Raw genomic sequence first — 21486 nt, 5'->3', positions numbered from 1 at the left:
AGCGTAGTCTGAAAACGTGCTATGTTTGGAATCTAAAAAGAACACTTCCGAATGATTCATTTGAAAGAAAGTCAGAGGAGAAGAAACTTGTTTCCAGCAGTAGGGCAGATTGGACCCTCCTATAAACAACTAAGAAACTTGTATAAAATGTGCAATACATATTTTAGACATATTAGTGTGCTAGGAAGAAAATACAGAATACTAAGGGGCAACAACTAAAGGAATGCAGAAACTAAGAGGTAAATTTTGAAAGTATTGGCTGAACCCAGCATTCTTAAATTTCTATTGTCATGAGCTGACAGGGTGCAGGGGATTCAAAACTAGCCCTGCTCATTACTGGGACTCTAAGATTGGATACTCTTATATCAATCTAGAACTCTCCAAAGGATTTCATCCTCAAATTAAGAGAGAACTAGAAATAAACCGTAGCACAGAGTTGTGGTGAATCATTTATGTGTTGTGAAATCCATTATGTGGTTACCGTCAGCATTGGTATTTTTGAGTATCAAATATAGTAATGCTCCATGTAACTTTTGATTTTTGTGTCAGTGTGTATTTGTATATGAATGTGTATGTGAGTGTACTTGTTTGCATTGTTATTTTTTACCATCATTCAGTCATAGTCAAAAACATTGAAAACCACTGCTTTAGAGAAGCCTATGCTATATGTGCACAAAGCGACGGACACAGCTGCTCATTTCAGCATTATTTATAATAGCAAAAAACTGGAAACAACCTAACATCCCATCAGAAGTAGAAAGGATAAATAAATATTTTCATATAAGGAAACATTATTCATCAGGTAAAATGAGATAATTACATCTTTTAACATAGACAAATCACAAAATACAATATTAAGTGGCAGAAACATGCAGAGTGATAGGTAAGTATAATTTAGTTTATGTTTTAAAAAATAATAATGCAATATGGCATTGAGTAAAGATGGAGACCGACTTCTGTATACCAATTACTGAAGACAGAAAGAATGGAATGGGATTAAGTCAGAGTTCCAAAGCATGGGACAAGCTCTCCAACTTTGTGGTGTGTGCACAGGCATGCAAACATGGCCCTTGCAAAAACTGTGGGTGAATATGACTGAAGTTAATGTGTGGGTGCAAGGCACTTGGGTATTGGTTATGTTATTTCCTGCACTTTTCTGGTGTTTGTAATATTTGATTTTTTTTTAAATGGTATCATGCTATAAGTAGACAACTGTTGTATTTTTCTTAGAGAAGGAATCTCTAGGGAGTGAACAATGTCAATTAAATTTGTAGGTATTTTTTAAAAGAGCATATTTAGTTATGTTATTATAGTACCTTTAATTATATGAAAGCTATGCATTAGTATAGTGGTAAAGCTGAAAAGGAAAAGGAATATGAAAGGAATCAAATATAAAATCCTAAATATGAGAATATTTTCTTTAGTACATAGAAAGGGAAAATACATTACATAAAAAGGGGAAATATAGTGATTAAGTACTCAGGAAAAAATGCTCATTGAATTAGAAGCCCTGATGAAGAAAGGAAAAAGTCCTCTCTGAGCGCTGTAGTCAGGGAAGGCAAACTACCACCCACTGAATAAAAGTTAAAACTAAACATTATATTATTAAAATTGTAACTTCTTGCTTGCTGTGAGGCAACAAAACAAAAAACATATATATAATGTATATCATTTTGTCATTCACATTTTTTTGTTTTACTTAGCTGGTCACCTGACTTTTGAATGCCGCAATTTTCTCCGAGTAGACCCCAAAAGGGACATAGTTTTGGATGTCAGCAGCACAAGCAGTGAGGAGAGTGATGAAGAGGAGGAGGAGCTGAATAAATTACAGGCATTACAAGAAAAAAGTAAGCAATGCTTTTTTTTCTCCTCGTCCTTTAAAAATGTTTCTAAATGTTCTGCTCTATTATGTCATGTTCAACTATTTTTCTATTATATTTATCATTAAGATAGCTTTTCTATTTTTTGTAAGAAGTACTGCATAAGTAAGGAAATAGGCTTTGAACATCGTAAGTAATTTGCCCAAAGTCAAACCTCAATTTCCTTATGGAATAACACAAAAGATTAGGTTGTTAAATCGCACTGATTCAAATCAGAGACCTTAGCCAGTATCAAGCTTTACTAATAATATATATATATAAATGATCATGAGGCATAGGCAAAGCAGCAGAGTTTCAGGATGGCCCGTATAGCTCCCCAGGTGTTTTCTTTCTAGGTCAGAACGCACCCTAACTAGGATTAACATAAGAACTTTCTACAGTATTTACACAAAAAAAAGTCATTTTAATCATGAAACATCTCAATTTTATGTCTGGATAGTTATATTTTCCAGGGAGCCATGCCCCATAAATCCATATATTCCAGGACTGTTAACTATAAGCAATCTTAGACAAACCAGGTATATTTTGCTCTAAGTAACCTGTAAGTAAGGATTCTCTTGCCAACAGCTTGATCATGAACTTCTAGCTTTCAGAACTATGAGAAAATAAATTTCATTCCTCTCCCCTCTCCCAAAAAGGGTTCTCTATCTAGCAAGTACCATCCATTTGTTTCCAGGATGTCTGTAATTAGCACTTGTATGAAAAAATGTCTTTCCTGGGGGCATCCTCCTTTCCCCTCCTCAAGGAGAAGAGAGATTACAAACCCACTGTTGAACCATTTCTTTCCCAAGCGTGTGAATAAAACGGCCTATCTTTGCAATGGTGCTTTTAGGCATAATATGTGAAAATACTTTGTAAAACTACAAAATACTGTATGGTAGGTGTCACACAAAAGCAAAATGAAATTTATTTGAATATAGGTTTAGGCATGAGATGAGAGAAATACAAAAAGTTTACTTATTTTAGATCATCAGATAACAATAAACACTTTAAAAAATGTTTAAGCTTTCCATATTAAATCCAGTGAAAGTAAGTGAAGAGGTCAGATGCCAGGATACTGGGATGAGTGAGAAGGCAGAAGCTGTAGTTACCCAAAGAGGACAAACAAAAGCTACCCCATATATGTGTGTGTGCAGCTTCAAGGGAGAGAGAGAGATGCTTGAATACACACACTTACTTTTGCTCCCTACTGAAACACCCTTGAAATGATAGTAGAATTTTTTTTAAAGTTATAAACTGACAAGGGCAAAGAAAATGGGATAGGAAGCAATAGTAAATTTTTGCTGGAAAGCAGGTACCAGACTTGAGAAAGATACAGTGTAGAAATCTGAGAAGTTTCCTGGTACACACTTTAAAACCCCCTAAAGACTTGAAAATGAGTATCCTTAGATACTTTTGTAATTGAGGAATTATGTAAGGCTACAAACAGAGGGATTGGTTCACAATCTAAAGTAGTTAGATGCTCAGTTCCTTTCTCCTACTCTGAAGCCAGATGGCTTCACCCCATCACCTGAGCAGACCGCTGTAGATCAATTTTCTAGACATGGTAAGACAAAGGCTCCTTAAATCGAAACATACCAAACACAGATGAAAACAGTAAGTTAAGGGTTAGATACAGAATGGTGAGAACCTTTAAGCCATCTTCACCTATTTGGTTCCCAGACATATATTACCTAGGCATAAGTTCTGAAGGTTCACCTCCAGGAACTCTGACCCATCTAAAAAGAAAGTAATAAAGATACTGATGTCAGGGGTTCTTCAAGGACATGACCTAGGCAGATTACCAGTGAAGTCCGGATTTCTGACCTTTGCTTGCTGAAAGCTTCCAGTCAGCTTTTTAGACAATCAAGGAGCACTAAATTTTTGAGGAAAGACTAGCATGAAATACAAATACTAAATCTAACAAGCCAAGAAATCAACTTGAAGGATATAGTATCAGTGAAGGGAAAGGAAAACCTAAGAGAAGTAATTAATATTCAGTTTTATGGAACGATAAGATACATCATCCATGAAAGATTAATAAGATACTATAAAAAGAACAAAACAACAGAAGAACTTTTAGAAATTAAAAAAGCAGACATAAAAATGCAATAAAAGATGGATGATGAAGATGAAGAAATCTTAGCAAAATGAAAGAAAAAATGATAGACAATCAAAGGATCAGTCTAGGAAATACTTCATTCAGTAAGTCCCCAAAAGAGATAAAATATTTCCAAGAACTAAAGGACATTAGTTTCCAGGTGAAAAGATTCAATAAGTACCAAGCACAGTATTAAAAATACACCCACACAAAGGCACACAATTATGAAACTTTATACCACAGGATACAAGGAGAATAGAGTTCAAACTTCCAGAGTCAAGGCTAAAACAGGTCATAGGTAAAGTCAGGAGCCAGAATAGCTTTGTATTCTCTAAAGCAATACTTGTAAGCTAGTACATGTGAATAATGCTTTCAAATTTTTGAAGGAAAGTTATATCCAATTTAGAATGATACGCCCAACCAAATGATCCAAGTCTCAAGAAATTTACCTCTCACATACCCTATTCCAGAGGTTTCCTGGCAAAGTCAGGGAGTAGACCCAAAAGGAAGCCATGGACTACAGGAAATAAAAGAAATAAGAAGGGCATGCTTAGAGTGCTGTAAAGGGAGAACCCAGGCTGGTAAAGTGAGCGGCCAGGCCACATCAAGCAGAAAAGAAGTTTCTAGGAGAGAAAGCCAAAGTATGTCCATTTCACAAGGGCAGTTTCTTATCCATCCATCTATACTGCCCTGTTTTTAAAAAAATAAATGCATAAAATTTTAGAATTAGGAAGGACCTTAGAGAACATGTAGTTTAAACAACTAGTTTTATAAAAAAAGAAAATGAGAACAAGTAATGTCCCCAAGTTGCAGTAAAGCCAGCACCATGATCCAGGTTTCTGACTACTAGTTCTGTACTGTTTTCATTGTTGCACACTGCTCTCCAGCCTTAAAGATCACCCACCTGTTGGTTCTTGACCTTTATATTTTCCTTATCACATCAGTCTTGAAAGATAAAGTACACTTTCATCATGAGTGGTGGAGTGATTTATTTTAGAGGTGGTTTTCCATTCGGAAGACATGGGACAAATCCACCCTGGGAGGAAAGGGAAGGAATTAACATATAATCTCCAGGATAAGAAGTAGTTGGTAAGCCTTCCTTATTAGAATCAGCTTTCCTCTAAGCTCACATTGGGAAGGACAGACTCCATCTAACTTTTTTTCCTTCTTAAAAAGATATACTCGCGTGTAGTCAATTAAAGGCTCAGAACTTGTTTCCAAGTCTTATGACTCCAACCCAGAACAGTGCTCATTTCAGTATATCATGCAGATTCCAATAATAAAGTTCTATAAAAGGGATGCATATTTATTTCATGGTCATCTAATGCAAGCCCATTGACCATCCCCTACCCCAATAAACGATAGATTGGTTCCTAAGTACATGGAGGAAGAGAGTGTAGAGGTTGTGTTCTTAGTTCCATTGATAACTTTCTAATATTGCTCAGATCTCCTAAGGGGTGAGGGTAAAACACTGACTTGTTGAGTGTAACTTCTTATCCCATATCCTTTAGATAGTTCTGGGAGTTCTTTGAATCCTTTCTCTAGTCATTGGAGGTAGAGAACTTGTAAAAACTATCTTGAATATGGTAAGGTTTTGTTTGTTTATTTCAAAGACTAGAATAAAAATAGTGAGCCGGGAAAAAGAAAAGAATCTTTAGTGTACTTATGTAAATAGTTGTTCTGCTGTTATGAAATAGAGTCATGAAAGGGAAGAGAGAAATGTCACCAAAAAAACAAGACCCAAAACTTATTTTTGTGTAAGTTCTATTTTTTTTTTGCCCCTGTATGTATATATTTGCTTCTATTATATTGCATCTTTTCCAATGCAGTTAATAGTATCTTTCATTTAAAGATTTATAAGGTTTAATATCTTTCATTGAAAACAAACAGAAGTCTAAATCACAAATATCGATTTTTGGTGCAAATTAAAGAATGTGAGAGCAGGACTTGACATGGAGGGGAACAAGCATTGTTGTCTTATACTCTTAACAACCTGGGACCCACGCCTCCTTAGAAAATGATGTCACTGGTGCTGCAAATGGGGAAATATTAATGAATCAATGCATAGCAAGGATCATACGTTCTTACTGGCTCACTATGTGTATGTGTGCAGGTCTTCAGGAAGCTTGTTGGGGTTTTACACTGTGTTTTGAACTTATAAAGAAACCTTGGAATTGTATGTGGTAGTAGCAAATATCTATTAAGACCCTTTATGTTTCAGTATGCATAAATTTCAGTATTTACAAAGGATCCAAGAAATTTAAGAATATGGCTTTTAAAATTAATCAGCAGTTTGCCTGATAGTCCTCTCCTCATATTTCATCTCTTAATACTTTATAATATTCTTTTTGTTTAGTCTGGACAAGAAATGTATTTTGGCACATTTGGGATTTTCTGGTCTAGTTTGGTTTTTTGGCTGGTTTTGTTTGTTTAAGAGAATTTTATGTTAAGTTTATACCTGAAGTTATTTAAAGATCCTTGACACTTGAAAAGTGCATAGGAGAAAATACCAAAATCAGGTATTTTCATGTTGCCAGAATTATCTCTCTCCTTCCCTTTAGTTACTGCTGGAATCAGACTCAAATGAATGACTTACAATGGTGGTTTCAAGCTTTATAAAGATAAGGCTTATGTGAATTCACACAATAATTGGAGTAAAGCCTATATATGGCTCAAAATGTACGTTTTTCAAGACAGCTATAAAAAGATAGTTGCTAAGTAGTTGGAAGATACAAGAGGGAATAAGAGATTTAGATTAATGGATTGAGGTCTGGAACTGCCTACACAGCTATTTAGAAGTAGCTGGAGTAGCTACAAAGCTGGTGACAGATTTGCAAGCAAAGATACAGTAGCTGAGCCTGCTTGTGCTGCTAGAATGGATCCTCCAATTCTGTCCAAATCTATGCCTAAGCACTGGATCCTAACCTCCGACTGCGGCATGCTACGCAAGAGACCACCACTCTTGCTGATCATTACAAAGTTTAAGTGCTAAAGTACATGGGACCCTCTTGCCTTCTATCTTGTACTCATAAGGTTGGTTGTATCATTTTCCAAGAAATTATTTTTTTGCAAAAACTCATATTCCTTTTCCTGCTATGCCTGTGTGCGTTTTAACATCCTGTCTCGGAAAGAACCTCAATAAATAGAAGTGGGATAGTTTTAAGAGTGGTAGTGTAGAAGCACTAAACTGTCTAAAATAAACTTTTGACTTTGGTGCTTGGCTTCTCATATCCTGTTGTCAGTACTGCTAGTTCCTAAGGGTATATGGCTCAGAATAAGTATTACTTGAATTCTAGGATTGTTTTGTTTTTTTTTAGAACTAATTTCTCTATATAATCTTATCTGTGGACTCCTTATTCATCATTACTAAATGGGTAAGGAAATGATTCCCATAGATACTGTTTTATTTGCTTGGTTTCTCATCACCTTTTTTTTTTTTTTTTTTGACATGTTTACAATTAGTCATTCTGAGTTTATTATAGCTACAAAAAAAAAAAAAAAAGACAGCTAAAGTAACTATTTTAATGTCAGAATGTAACAGAACTCCTGGGCTGCTCCGACTGAAACAGAACCCACAGGCTGTTTAGTTAGGGGTCCGATTGCCCGCTGCCAGAATTATAACTCTGAATACCAGAGTTTGGTGAAAAGAAAAAGAATTGTTTATTGACACATAGTCCTGCCTCCCCCTCCCAGACCTGGCCAGTCTTAGGAAAGTCAGAAAGACCATTTCCCTACTTCCTAGGCACAGTTCAGCTTTACCAGTAGCTGCCAATCACTCAGTTCTGATTGGGGAGGTCCTTTCTGTGCTGTGGTGCCCTCCAGCTCTCAATGCAAGACCGCCTGGATTCTCAGCCTCCTTGTAAACTGCCTTCTTCCTGCAAACCGCATGGATCTCCTCTCCTCAAAGCAGCCTGGCAAGAGCCTCTTCTTAAAGCCGCCTGGAGATCCCTTCTCCAAGCCACATGGAGGGAGCCCACAAGAGGCAGAGAGTGAGGGCGTGAGGGCCAGAGAGAGCCTGAGAGAGAAAGCCTCCTAGAACCAGAGCCAGCCCAAAATGTCCGCAGCTCCTTCTCTCTTCCTCCCTGCCTCCTCTCTCTCCCTGCATCCTCTCACGCAGTGGGTGTTGCAAACAGTCCTGACCATTCACAGAACCCTAGGTAGGCTCTGTCTGCTTCTTCAGTACCAGCCCACAGTCCAAGATCCCTCCCATCTTCCTGAGTCTTAGAAGTAAAGCGGGTCTTTGCAACAATGTTTCCAGCCACTAGCTCCAGGCATGCAAGGGCATCCTCCTGAAAGCTGCTTCCTGCTCCCTATCTCCCAGCTGCAAACTCCGGGGTTTGTTTTTGGACTCCCCTGTTTCTGTAACAAGAACAAGTACAAAGAATATTACTATGGATAAAGAGGGTTTTTTTCATAATGATAAAAGTGTTTTTGCACCTAATAACAAAATTTAAAATCTATGAAGCAATCTCGTGATAGAACTACCAGGGAAAATTTTTGTGGACACACAAAGCTATAATTATAGTTGGAGATTTCAATACACCTCTCTCAATAATTGATGGAAGAAGTAGACATTTTATCAGAAAAGATATACAAGATTTGAATAATATTGTCAACCAATTTGACCTATTTAACATTTATAGAACACCTTACCAAATGACAGAATATACATTTTTCAGTTGCATGCAGAACATCTACCAAGATGGTCCTTATTCTGTGCTAGAAATCAAGTCGATAAATTTTAAATGATTCTAGTTATTTAACGCATGTTTTCTATCCACAAGAAAATTGACATAAAAATCAATAACAACTAGCTTCCTGGAAATTTTCCAAATATTTGTAATTTAACACACTCCTAAATAATCCATGGGTCAAAGAAAGAAAGCAAAAGGAAATTAGAAAATATTTTGAACTGAATAAAAATAAAAACACAACATAACATTTATGGAAGGCCCTTACAGCAATACTTAGAGGCAAATTTACAGTACTATATGCCTGTATTAGAAAAGAAGAAATGCCTCAGAGTTTTAAGACTTTCAGCTTCTACTGTATCACAGAGGAAAAAGAAGAGTAAAAGGAACCCAAAATAAGCAGAAGAAAAGAAATAATAGAGGTGAAATAAGGAAATGGAAAATAGAAAAATAGAGAAAATCAATGAAACCAAAAGCTGGTTATTTGAGAAAAATCTATAAAATTGAAAAATTATTACTCAAATAGATCAGGTTAAAAAATAGTCATTAATTATCAATATCAGAAATTAAAGAAGTCACAATGCTACAGATTATACAGACACTAAAATAAGGGAATATTATAAACAACCTCATGCCAATAAATTCAACAACTTAGATAAAATGGACACGTGGAAGATAAAAAATTCCAAAACTTTCAAAAAGAAATAAACGAAATGGCCTGCATTTATTAAAGAAGTTAAATATTCAGTTTTAAAACTTTCAGCAAAGAGATGTCCACAGCCATTTGACTTCTTTCATGAATTTTACCAAACACTTAAAAGAGAAATAATACCATTTCTACATAAAATCTTTTCAAAATTAAAGAGGAGGGAATACTTTTCAACTCAGTTTTTATGACCAGCATCACCCCGATAAAACCATCTAAAGGCACTACAAGAAAACTAAACTCCCATAAATACAGACAAAGAGAATTTCAAGCAATTAAAAGGATTTTAGCAGATCAAATTCAACAATATGTAAAAATGATAATATGTTATGACCAAGTATAGTGTATCCCAGGAATATGGGATTTTGTTTCACATTCAAAAATCAGTCAATGTAATTCTCCATTTTTAACAGACTAAAAATACCTCTATGATAATTGCAGTATTTTAAGAAATTATTTAAGAAAGTCTATTGTCTATTTCTGATACAGATTCTTAGCAAACTAGGCAATTTCATCAAAGGATGTATGTATATGAAAAGCTAAAAGATCACATCATATTTAATGATGAAAGACTAAATGTTTCCATAACATAAGGAACAAAGCAACGATGTCATTCTTACCACTTCTATCCAGCATTATAGTTGGAGATTCTAGCCGTGCAATGAAGAGATATATATAATCAGAATTTTATTTGCTAATTTTTCTTAAGGAATTTTGCATTTATTTTCATGGGAGATATTGGTCTGTAGTTTTCTTATTTTGTGTTATTTTAGTCTGATTTTGGTATCAGAGTAATATTTATTTCTTAAAATATTAAAAGTTCTCTTCTATTTTTTGGATAAGATTTTGTAAAATTGGTGTTAATTATTTTTTTAATGTTTGGTAGATTTTTTCAGTGAAGTTTCTGGGCCTGAAGATTTTCTTTTGGGGAGTTCTTAATTACAATTTCAAGTTCCTTATTAGTTAAAGGGTTATCAAAATTAACTATTAGATGAGCAGTGGCAATTTGTGTTTTTCAAGAAAGTTTATTTTGTCTAAGTTGTCAAATTTATGTTCATAGAGTTGTTTATAGTATTCGCTAATCCTTTTGATGTTCTGTAGAGTCTGTAATGATATCCCGTTTTATTGCTGATATTGGTAATAAATACATATTTGTGTCTTCTCTTTGTTTCTTGTTTTCAATTTCATTAATTCTTGTTTTTTATTATTTTCTTCTACTGGCTTTGGGTTTATTTAGCCTCCCCTTCCGCTTACCCATCACCCCCTGGGTTCTTGAGATGGATGCTTAGAATATTAATTTGAGACTTTTTTCTTTTGTAAACATTTAATGTTATAAATTTCCCTCTCAGAACTGCTGTGTTGCACAGATTTTGATATGTTATATTTCAGTTTAATTTGGTTCAATGTATCTTCTCACTTTTCTTGAGATGTTCTCTTTGCCCTGTGGATTGTTTAAGTGTATTCTTTTGTTTACAAATATTTGGCGATTTTTCTTCTTATCTTTCTGTTACTGATTTATCATTTGAACACATTATGGACAGAGACATACTCTGTGTGATTTCAGTCCTCTTTAAGTTTGTTGAAGTTTGCTTTATGGCCCAGATTGTATTCTATCTTGGTCTATGTTCTGTAGGCAATTGGGGAAAAAAATGTGTATTTTATTCTTGTTGAGTGCAGTCTCTTTAAGTTTGTTTAGATTCTGTTGATTGATGGGGTTGTTGCCTTCTTCTGTGTCCTTGACTTTATGTATAGTTTCTATCAATTATTGAGAGAAGGATGTTCAAGTCTCCAACCACCCATTGTCTGTTTGTTTTCTCCTTTCAAGTCTATCAGTTTTGCTTCATGTGTTTGTCAGCTCTGTTGTTTGTTGAGTACACATGATTGCTTGTAGGTGGGTTGAAACTTTTGTTTTATATAATGTCTCTCAGTCTTACTGGTAATTTTCTTGTTCTGAAATCTGTTTTATCTGATAATAATATAAACACTAACTTTCCTTTGATAATGTTTGTGTGACATATTCAATTCTATTTTTTTACTTTCAATGTGTCTATAATATTGTATTTTATGTAAAAGTCTTGTAGTCATTATACAGATAGCTCACATCTTTCAATCTGCCAATTTCTTTTAATTGGTATCCTTTTAAAAATGTAATGTAATTATTTATATGCTAAGGCTAATTGTCATTTTATTATTTGTTTTCTGCCTGTTCTGTTTTTCATTTTTGTTTAATTTTCTTGCCTTCCTGGGGGTTATTTGAACATTTTTTAGAATTACCTGTAGTGCTTTGATTTATCTATAGTGTCACTTGAACACTTGCAAAATTCCATTTTAATTTATATACAGTATCTTTGAATATATCCATAGTGCTTTGAAATATTTCTGTGGTGTTTTGTATAGCATTTTTAGTGGTTACTGTCGTCGTCGGCAGCCGTCCGTCTCGAGAGACGATGGTGTAGCTTCTTAAGAGTCTATCTGCATCGCCGAGAATGGCTGTACAGTCCGACTCGGGAGTGACACAGTATCTGTCTCCTCCCGTGTTGAATCGACATCTTGCGATGACGCTGGAGTGTCCTCTCCAGTGAAGCTGAAGCTACAGAGCCTGGGCGGGGTGATATGGAGGGTCTGCTGTTGCCCATGCAGCAGACCCCCCCTCTCTTCGCAGCTGAAGGGTCCAAGGGAAAGACGGAGTCAATACAGCTTGGCTTCAGGTGCGCCGCAGGAGTTGCCGGTGTTGACTACAACGTCGAACCGCCTTAGGGACTCCGGCTCCGGATTTTCTGTCGGGGTTTACTCCCTTAGCCTTTCCCCTGAAGAGGTATGCCGCAAGGCAGCGGAGGTTTTTTGGAGTCAGAGTTTTCCTTCTCTGATGTGCCCTGACTGGAAGATCGAACCAGCGACACTTAGCTCGCAGGCCGACGCTTAATCCACTGAGCCAAACCAGCCAGGGGGACACACGGATTTACTCCACAGTAATTCAATGACATAGGACCACAGCCCACATAAGACTTTTTTATTATTATTATAAAAATGGCTGTTGCACCTTCTGCCTCCTTGCTAAGCAACAGCCATGAGGGTGCAGATCTGATGCAGGCCCCACGGCTTCTATGGGGTCTATGAAGTCATCTACCGCTAAGTTACTTAAAACAGCATACATTTATCATCTCACAGTTTCCATTGGTTAAAAGCCCGGCAGGAGTCCTCTGCTCAGGGTCTCACAGGCTGCAGTCAAGCTGTTGGCCAGGCTGTGGTTTCATCTGAGGACTGGGGCCCTCTGCCTAGCTCACGTGGTTGTTGGTGGAATTCAGTTCCTTGCAGCTGTAGGACCGATGTCCCCATTTTCTTATTGGTTGTCAGCTGAGGGCTGCTCTCAGCCTCTAAACATTCCTTAGACACTTGCCATGTGGCCTTCTGCCAGGCTCTCTCCCAACAAGATGGGTTACTTCTTCAGGGCCAGGAGTAGAAGCTCTCCCTTGGGGATGGACACAGTACTTCTTCTAAGGACTTCCACCTAAGTAAGTCAGGCCCACTTGGAGATAATTTCCTTTTGATTAACTAAGAACCAACAGAGTTGGGATCTTAATTATATCTGTAATATCCCCTCACCTTGGCATATAACATAATCATGAGAATGACATTCTGTCACCTTTGCCATAGTCTATTGTTTGGAAGCAGGTCACAGGCCCCACTCACTCTCAAGAGCATGGGATCACAGAGGGTTGGGACTCAGTGGGAGTTACCCTATGGGGTGTCTGCCATAGTGGGCCAGCCACACATGGAAAGAGGGCACACCACAGTGGGACAAGGTGAGGCCTCAGCCATGCTGACGTTCAAGTGCTGGCTCCAGAATTTAATGGATATTTTGAACCTTGGGAAAGCTGGAAAACATCTCAGCTTCTGTTCAATCATAAGAAGAGGGAAACAACACAGAGTCTCTCGAAGGGTTAAACAAAGGGAAACTACATGTAAAATCGCCCTACAGAAGAGCAACCATTCAAACCTCAGTTCTCCTAACTGGAGGAACTCATGACTTAAAACCAAGGATGATACAGGGGTGGGCAAAAAAGGAAGTTCACAGCTGTATGTGAAACAGCATTTATTCTTTTATTATTAGTTATGAAGGATTGTGTTATTTTTTATATGAACAACTGTAAACCCACTTTTGCCCACCCCCGTATTAACAGCTTCTTCTGAAACCTTCCAGCAACCCTGTGGGTAACATGTGAAAATGCTTTATAAAACACTGTGCACGACTGTCTGTTCAGTGCCCCAGTGAGGGGTTTTCCCCACTTCAGATGATTTCATCTCTGGGGGAAACTGTCACCAGCACCCGTAACTGTCGCACCTCATAGGCCCTCCTTGTAGATCTGCTACCACGTGCCCACCAACAAGAAGCGAAACGGGTAAATTATGGTACAAGCAAATAATGGACTTGTATGCAATTATTACAACATCATTTCAAATAAGGTTTAATGACATGGGAAAAGACTCATGATTCCAAATTGTTCTTTTTTGAGTTCAAGATCTGGACTCAAAACTTCCTGATCCAAAATCCAGCTTCACTATTATTTATGTCTTTAGACAAGTTACCTTACCCCTCTGCACCTCAGTAAAATGCAGATAACGACAGATCTACTTATCATGAGGATACCATGAGGTGACACACCTGGCCCAGAGGCTGTCACTTAACTCAATCATAGGTGCTGTTATTATTAAAATACAACTTTTGTCATTTGAGAGGAACAGTTAATAAATAAAAGACTTCTTCATAAACAGTAGTAGCATTGCTGCTGCCTTCTTAGGGCAATAAAGAAAATCTAAGAGGAAGAAGTGAGGAAAAATACACCGAGGTCATACTATACTTGGCAATTCCCTCTGCTTCCAGAAGCTTCCAATGTACTCTGTATCCGAAAGCATTCAATTAATTTCTCCTTTTTCTTCCTTGCCATTCCCTTCCGAAGGAACTTCATTTTCTCCATCTTTAAAAATGAGGATGATAAATCTCAAGTTTCATAACCCCTCTTTCTGTGGGTAATATACATAAACCACTCCACAGGTGACTTCACTGTCCTCCTCCTTCAATTGGTCCTTTTTATCTATCTAAAGTTTAAAAGATAAACTTAGATAGTGGTTACTGTAGGTATTATATATACACAATTTGTCATAGTCTGCTGGTATTGTCACTTCACCAGTTCAAGTAAAACATAGAAGCCTTTCCACTCTTTCTGTTCCCATATCCTCTCCCATTCACATACAATACAGTTGTTCTAAGTATATCTTCTACAATGCATTTAGAACTATATCAGTGTTTTGAAACATCATTTAGAAACTCAAGAGAAGAAAAGCTTATTTTTGTTTACCCATATTTTTGCTTGCTGTGTTCTTTCTTCTTAATGTTCCAGCATTCTTCCTTTTATCATTTCCTTTACATTTAGAGAAGTTTCTTCACCCATTTTTTTTAGGATATGTCTGCTGATGACAAATTATTTCCTTATCTGAGAATGTCTTGATTTTTCCTTTATTCCTGAAGACTATTTTCACTGGACAGAGGATTCTAGGTTGACGGTTCTTCTTTTTTTTTCCAGCACTTAAAAACTGTTGTCTTACTTCCTTTTCCATGCTTTTTAATAAGAAATTTGCTTTCATTCTAATTGTTTTATAAGTAATTATCATTTTTTATTCTGGCTGCTTTTTAGATTTTTTTTTTGTCATCAGTTTTCATTAGTTTAGTTATAATGTATCTTGCTATAGATTTCTTTGGGTTTATCCTGTATGGTGTTTATTCAGGTTCTTGAATTTGTAGGTTTCTGTCTCCACAAATTTAGGAAGTTTTTAGCTATTATTTCTTCACGTACTTTTTCAGCCCCATCTTCTTAATCCTCTCTTTCTAGGACTCCAGCGACATAAACATCAGATCTCTTGTTATTGTTCCACAGGTCCCTGGGGCTCTGCTCTTTTCTTTTTTTAAAGTATGTTTTCTCTGCACTGTTCAGATTAGGTGATTTTTATTGTTCTAACAGTTCAGTGATTATTTCTTCAAGTGTATTCCATTCTTCCATTGAGCCCATCCACTAAACTTTTTAAAACAATTTGAAAAAAAATGTTTTTTTATTCTATTTTTTAGTCTAATATTTCTATTTGATTCTTCTTTGGGTTTTCTCTTTTCTTTGGGGCTTTCTATTTTCTCATTTGTATCAAGCATATTCAGAACTGTTCATTGAAGCCTTTTAAAATTATGGCTGCTTTAAAACCTTTTTTCAATAATTCTCATATCTTATTTTGGTGTTTTCATTTATTGATGTATTTTTCATTTAATTCTATATCTTTCTGGTTCTTGATTTGATAGGGCTTTTTTTTTCCTATTGAAACTTGGACATTTTTATATTATATTATGAAACTGGCTTTTCTTTCAACCTTCTGATTTTCTGTTACCCCTTCAAAAAGTAAAGTGGGGAAACCACCTCGTTACCGCCAGGGGGAGATAGAACGCCTATTTCCCCACTTAACCACCACCAGTTACTGTTGGGTGAGGGTAGGAATTTCAATTTCCCACGTAGACTCCCATGGTGAGGGTGGTCATGTTACTGATGGGTGATGGTGAAAGCCCTGACTTTCTTTAGATCTCTGATAGCACTTCAGCATAGATGGGGGAGCTGCCTCATGACTTCTGGGTGATGATGGAAGTCTAGCCTGATCGCGCACTCTCCACTGATACTGTTGGTAGAGGTCTCATTACTGGCCAGGGAGGATGGAAGTCCTGCTCCCTACCTAGATTTCTTATGCCAGGGGATTGAGGCACCTTGTCACAGGCTCACAGTCATTAGGTTGCTCCTTTTTTGGTCCTTTGGCTAGAAAGAGCAGACTTTTTTTAAGGGTATTTTTGTCTGCAACTGTTGACATTGCCAGCTTGCCAGCTTCTTCAGCTCTGAGTCTGGGCTATATGAGGTCAAAAGAAATCCCAGGGAACTCACTACTGTGTTATTCTCTGAAATTGTAAATTCCTAGCTGGTCTGTCTCTTCCTAACTTTCAGAGTCTTCTTATGTTTGTTTTTATAATGTCTGGGGTTTTTGCACTTAATGGAGGGATAGAGAAGTACATATATTCCATCTTCCCAGAAGCAGAACTGCAACTGACTTTTGACAAAGATGAGAAGGCAATTCTGTGTAGAAAGATTAGTCTTTTCAACAAATGAGATTAGAATAATTGAATATTCAGAAAAGTGTAAAATGAAAGAAATAAGTTGCAAAATATACATGCCACAATTCAGTTTTCAAAAGAGCAAAAAACTTAGGACTTTACTTAACAAAGTCTGTATAAGTGATTGTATGTGTGTATTTGGTTACATATAGAGAAAGCCTAGAAGAATGCATACCAAATTATTTAAAAAGCAAGTTAGAGAACAGTATGTATCTTCTTCTAGGACACCAATTGCATAAATATTGTCTGTTGTTACTGTCTCATGACCCTGGAATCTCGATCCTAGGATTCCATGATCCCAATTTTGTTTGAAAAAGAAAATTTAAAAACTACTTGATTGTATTATTTTGTTTTTTAAGGCCTGGAATGGGTACCGACCAAAAATTGGTTTGCTATAGCAATTAACACAAAGTACTAGAATTTTTTACTCACTCTACTTAGTAGTATTTGAAATTTTTATTAAAAGCTTATAATAAAAATAATCAATGGACCTTGAGGACATTATGCTAAGTGAAATAAGTCAGAAAAATATGAATATCATACGATGTCACTGTATATGTGATCTAAAATAAAAACGCAAAAAGCTAAGCTCAGAGAGACTAAGAACAGATTGATGGTTGCCAGAGGCAGGGTTGAAGGTGGGGTTAAAATGGGTGAAGGGGGTCAAAACGTACAAACTTCCAGTTACAAAATAAATAAATAAATACATAAATAATGGGGACATAATATACAGCATGGTGACTATAGTAAATGTTACTATAGTATATATTTAAAAGCCAATAAGGGAGTAGATCTTAAATGTTTTTATCAAAAGAAAAATATTTTTGTAACTGATGACAGATGTGAACTAGATTTATTGTAGTGGTCATTTTGCAATATATTCAAATATTGAATCAGTATGTTGTACACCTGAAACTAATATAATGTTTTAAGTCAGATATGCTTCCGTTTTTTTTTTAAATCAAGAAAGGGAAAATTTACAAGGACTGTGCAATATCCTAACCAATGAAACTCATCAACTAACAACCAAAGTAAAAAAATGTATTCATACTATTCTTAGTACATAGACCCATGGTGACCTGCTTCTTTCCCCTCAACACACAGGAATAAATGAAGAAGAGGAGAAGAAAAAGGCAAAAAGCAAAGAGAAAATCAAGTTGAAAAAAAAAAGGAAAAGGTATTTTTTTAACTCATTTCTAAAAACATCAGGACTATGAATTTAGGATGGATTATATATATTTTTTCCATTGTAGTCCAGTTTAACTTTTTTTTTCCTCAGTGGGAGTTAGATGCTCAATCATTTCAGTAAAACAACGGAAGTCTTTCATTTCAGGAATCAAAAATAAAGTCAACACATAGCCACATTAAATTTTCTATTTGGAGCAAATCAAGAAATAAATAAATAATACACCTCCCTTTTTTATATACAGTGATCCCTCACTTATCGCAGGTATTACGTTCTAGAGCCCCCCGTGGTAGGTGAAAATCCGTGAAGTAGGAACCTTACATTTATTTTAGTATTTACTATACCATACCGCAAAATCCCACTATATCGATATAGCAAAAAATCCTTGATAAATAATTAAATGTAATATTTTTAAAAGTCCCATGATACAGTGAGGCCACGGATAAGAGAACCACGATACAGAGAGGGACTACTGTATATTCTAGAATTTTATGTTTTAGAACATCAGCTAATCTTTTAATGGAATATATGTCTAAATTCTTCACATACATATTTGTCCTCATCTGTATGAAGTTGGAGCTTAAATATTTGTATTTTCAAAATATCGTTGCCTTACTAAAAAATTACTTTGTTAATAGGATTTATGTACTCACATGTCATGGTAAAAATTCCTTTGGGTCTTTTAAAACCTTTGTCAACCACCTGTAAATTTTTATATCAACTCTTTTAACAATTAAGTAGTTAAAGAAATAGATTTAAAAAATTAATCGGCAATTTTTTTCATGGTTAATGAGTGCAGTTTCATTCATACTAGAACAAACGTATGCATACAGCATTATTTACATCACTTGGCAATACCAGTTTGGCTTTGACAGTAGAGTCTGCAAATCAGGTGTTGTTACTTTGTAGTTTTTAGAGAGCAGTTAATATATACATTTTAACACCTCAGCTGTTTAAAAATTGAAATAACTAGCTTACTTTCAAGTGCTAGGAGTTAAATAATAATCTTTAATATTAAAGTGCTAGGAGTTAAATAATAATCAGTAATAATCAATGTATTGTGTAGTCTGACTAGTATATTGTTGAATTATTGGCATTACCACAGCAAGGTGGATTGCTTATAGGAAAAGTTAGATTATCTCTTTTCTTTCAGATCTAATATACTTGTTTTATAGTAACAGATTATGTATTCAATCCTTTCTGTCTTGGGCCTACAAACCTCAGACAGAGCCTGAAATTACATGAACTTTTCTAGGCACACTTATCAGAGAAAATACCACCTAACAGAGTTACTGTACCAAAGTCTAACATTTGCCTTAAAAATGAGAATCCAGAACCAAAAATCCAAAGGAAAAATAATGTGTAGACAGAAAAGAAACTCTAGTCAAAATCCAAAGGCCAAACAGGGTCTGTGAAACAAGGAAACCAAAAAGAGTTGAGAATAATAGAGTTGAAAATGGAGCTAGAGAATATTTGAGAAAATAAGCTCCTGACATGGCCCAAAGTCTTAAGTAGATAAGGAGGAGAAGGGAGTGCAACCTCACAGGCAGCAGTCAAGGAATTCACACAAGTCACTATCGACGCCTTGCGGTCTCACACATTCACTTTTTCTCCTCTTTCTGTCTCAGCTTTTAAGTTTGGGTTTTAACTCCTAATGTCTAGATCACTGAACTAGCTCTTGAGATGCCTATTTTATTTTAAATTAACTCAGTTTCTGTCTTGCCATACGTATTTGGGGTTTGGGTATGGTTATGAGTTTGGTTCACATTTGATATGAAGTCTTAAGGGATGGCTCTTCTGGTTTTTTTTTTTTAATATTAGAGCAAGGACTTTTTAAAAAATATTAGAGCAAGGACTTTATCTAGAGTTTTTCTTTCTCAGTTTAGTATTACACTAATATTAGAAAAGTAAAGTATAATGACAAATCATTCTTATTCATTTATATAGAGTATTCACTTAAAAGTATATTTTCTGAAACTAGTGAAAATTATTTCGGAATGAAGGTGTTCATCTGTATCATTTTGCATCTGGAGGAATCATTCTGCATCTGAAAAATCAAAAGAATTAACAAAAGTGCTTTTATTTTGCTAATTTTCAGCTTTTATCCATTTATTCGGTGGTATATAATTATAATCCTTTTTACATTATTGCATCCTTTTGTGACTCCTTTAAGAGAATATGTAATGATTTTCAACCGCTATGCCACAAGAATTTTTTAAATATGCAATACCTGACTAGTCAGGGGCCCTGACCTCTTTTCCCTTAAATTGTCAAATAAAAAAATGACAGCAGCTATCACAACAATAGCTGTCCAGTGTGAATGAATTAAAATTATACCTATTTTTTTTTTGTCAGATCAGCGACAATATATTTTTTGGTGTGCCACACAATTTTCGTAGTTTACCACAAGATGAAAAAGGTTGCAAGTTGCTGGAATGTGCTAACAAGTTATTGTATACACAAGTGAATTGTATATATAATGGGGCTTGCTAAAGGCAACTTCATTTGCCTAATAAGGTTTCGAAGGATACAATAGGATGAAAAACTGAAAATCAGAAAAATAATTTTCATTCTTATCAAATTTAAAAATTGTATGACTATAGGAAATATAGCTATATAAAACTTATATAACTAGAGTTGAGCAGAATAGAGATATTTGTTTTGTCAGTTTCTGTGACCAAGTAGCAAAAATTCTAAATTCAACATTTTAAAAGAATACAAATATAGAAAGCACATTTTGTGTTTCTTTGTTTATACCCCTACCTTGCTCCAAGAAGGATTTAAGGCAGGTCAAATCCCATTTAAATTTATCAGCTATAAATGCAATTATCAATTAGTATATATCATTGCCCATAGGTCTTATTCATCCAGTTCCACTGAAGAGGAAACTTCAAAACAAAAGAAACAAAAATATCAGAAGAAAGAAAAGAAAAAAGAAAAAAAGAATAAGTCAAAAAAGGGAAAACATCACAAAAAGGAAAAAAAGAAGAGAAAAAAGGAAAAGCATCCTTCCACCCCTACAGTTTCTGAAATCTCCAGAAAGTAACTGAGACTGTGGCTTAAGCCATTACATTTAAACTTTGGTCTTGAAAATCATTTCACCTTTCTTGGACTTTGCTATGTAATTTTGATTTGCAATAAATCACAGGCTTGTCCATGTAGACTTTTTTTTCATATATAGGACCATTTTTGTCTGGCAATATATTTTTAATGTACTATGATTATAACATATTGAATTAGTCTTACTACCTGATAGCTGTGCTCCAAGTATGCTTATCTAGACGTACAAAACACATCATGTTTGGTATTTGTGTCTTATGTTTAACTAGTGTTTCTTATTTCAGAAATTGATTGTAAATGGCTTTACTACAGTCAGCCAAGGTAATCTACCTGGCCTTTAATGAGTATTGCTGAATCAAGTGTCTACCTTCCATGATACAGTGAGGTAGGGGATAATGCTTTGCCCTTGACACCGGTACATTTAATAGATGTTTATATCCTATGATAATGCATAAAGATAGTATTATTCTTCACTGTTGTTTTTTAATCTTTGGCTTTTTTGTTTGAATGTCATAGAAGATGAAGCTGATTTATTAATCTCAACTAAGGACTTTTTAAAAATGAATGCTAACAGGAAGAGGATGATGAAGATATTTATATCAAAGTTTCTTTGTTTTATGACATGCAGCATTTCTAGTATCTGCCTCATTTGTTTTGTAACTATTAAAATATCTCTTCCTGTTTAAAA

At 35.4% G+C, this 21486-nt stretch overlaps 1 protein-coding gene across 1 annotated transcript in view; it reads left to right on the top strand.

The window, feature by feature from the left end:
• The window catches only part of SREK1IP1 (SREK1 interacting protein 1), a 35744-nt gene extending 14473 nt beyond the window's left edge, over positions 1–21271 (top strand). The window contains exons 3-5 of the mRNA XM_090276310.1: positions 1704–1847; positions 17657–17729; positions 20595–21271. Of these exons, the coding sequence (XP_090132436.1) occupies positions 1704–1847; positions 17657–17729; positions 20595–20784 (407 nt within the window). The 3' untranslated portion in view covers positions 20785–21271. The remainder of the gene's footprint in view (positions 1–1703; positions 1848–17656; positions 17730–20594) is intronic.
• The last annotated feature ends 215 nt before the right edge of the window (positions 21272–21486 follow it).

This window comes from Furipterus horrens, unplaced genomic scaffold (assembly GCF_987537825.1).
Source record: "Furipterus horrens unplaced genomic scaffold, mFurHor1.1.pri manual_scaffold_5, whole genome shotgun sequence".
Lineage (NCBI taxonomy): Eukaryota > Metazoa > Chordata > Mammalia > Chiroptera > Furipteridae > Furipterus > Furipterus horrens.
Note: the sequence above shows the minus strand (reverse complement) of the source record. Positions and strands in the feature narration are given on the sequence as shown.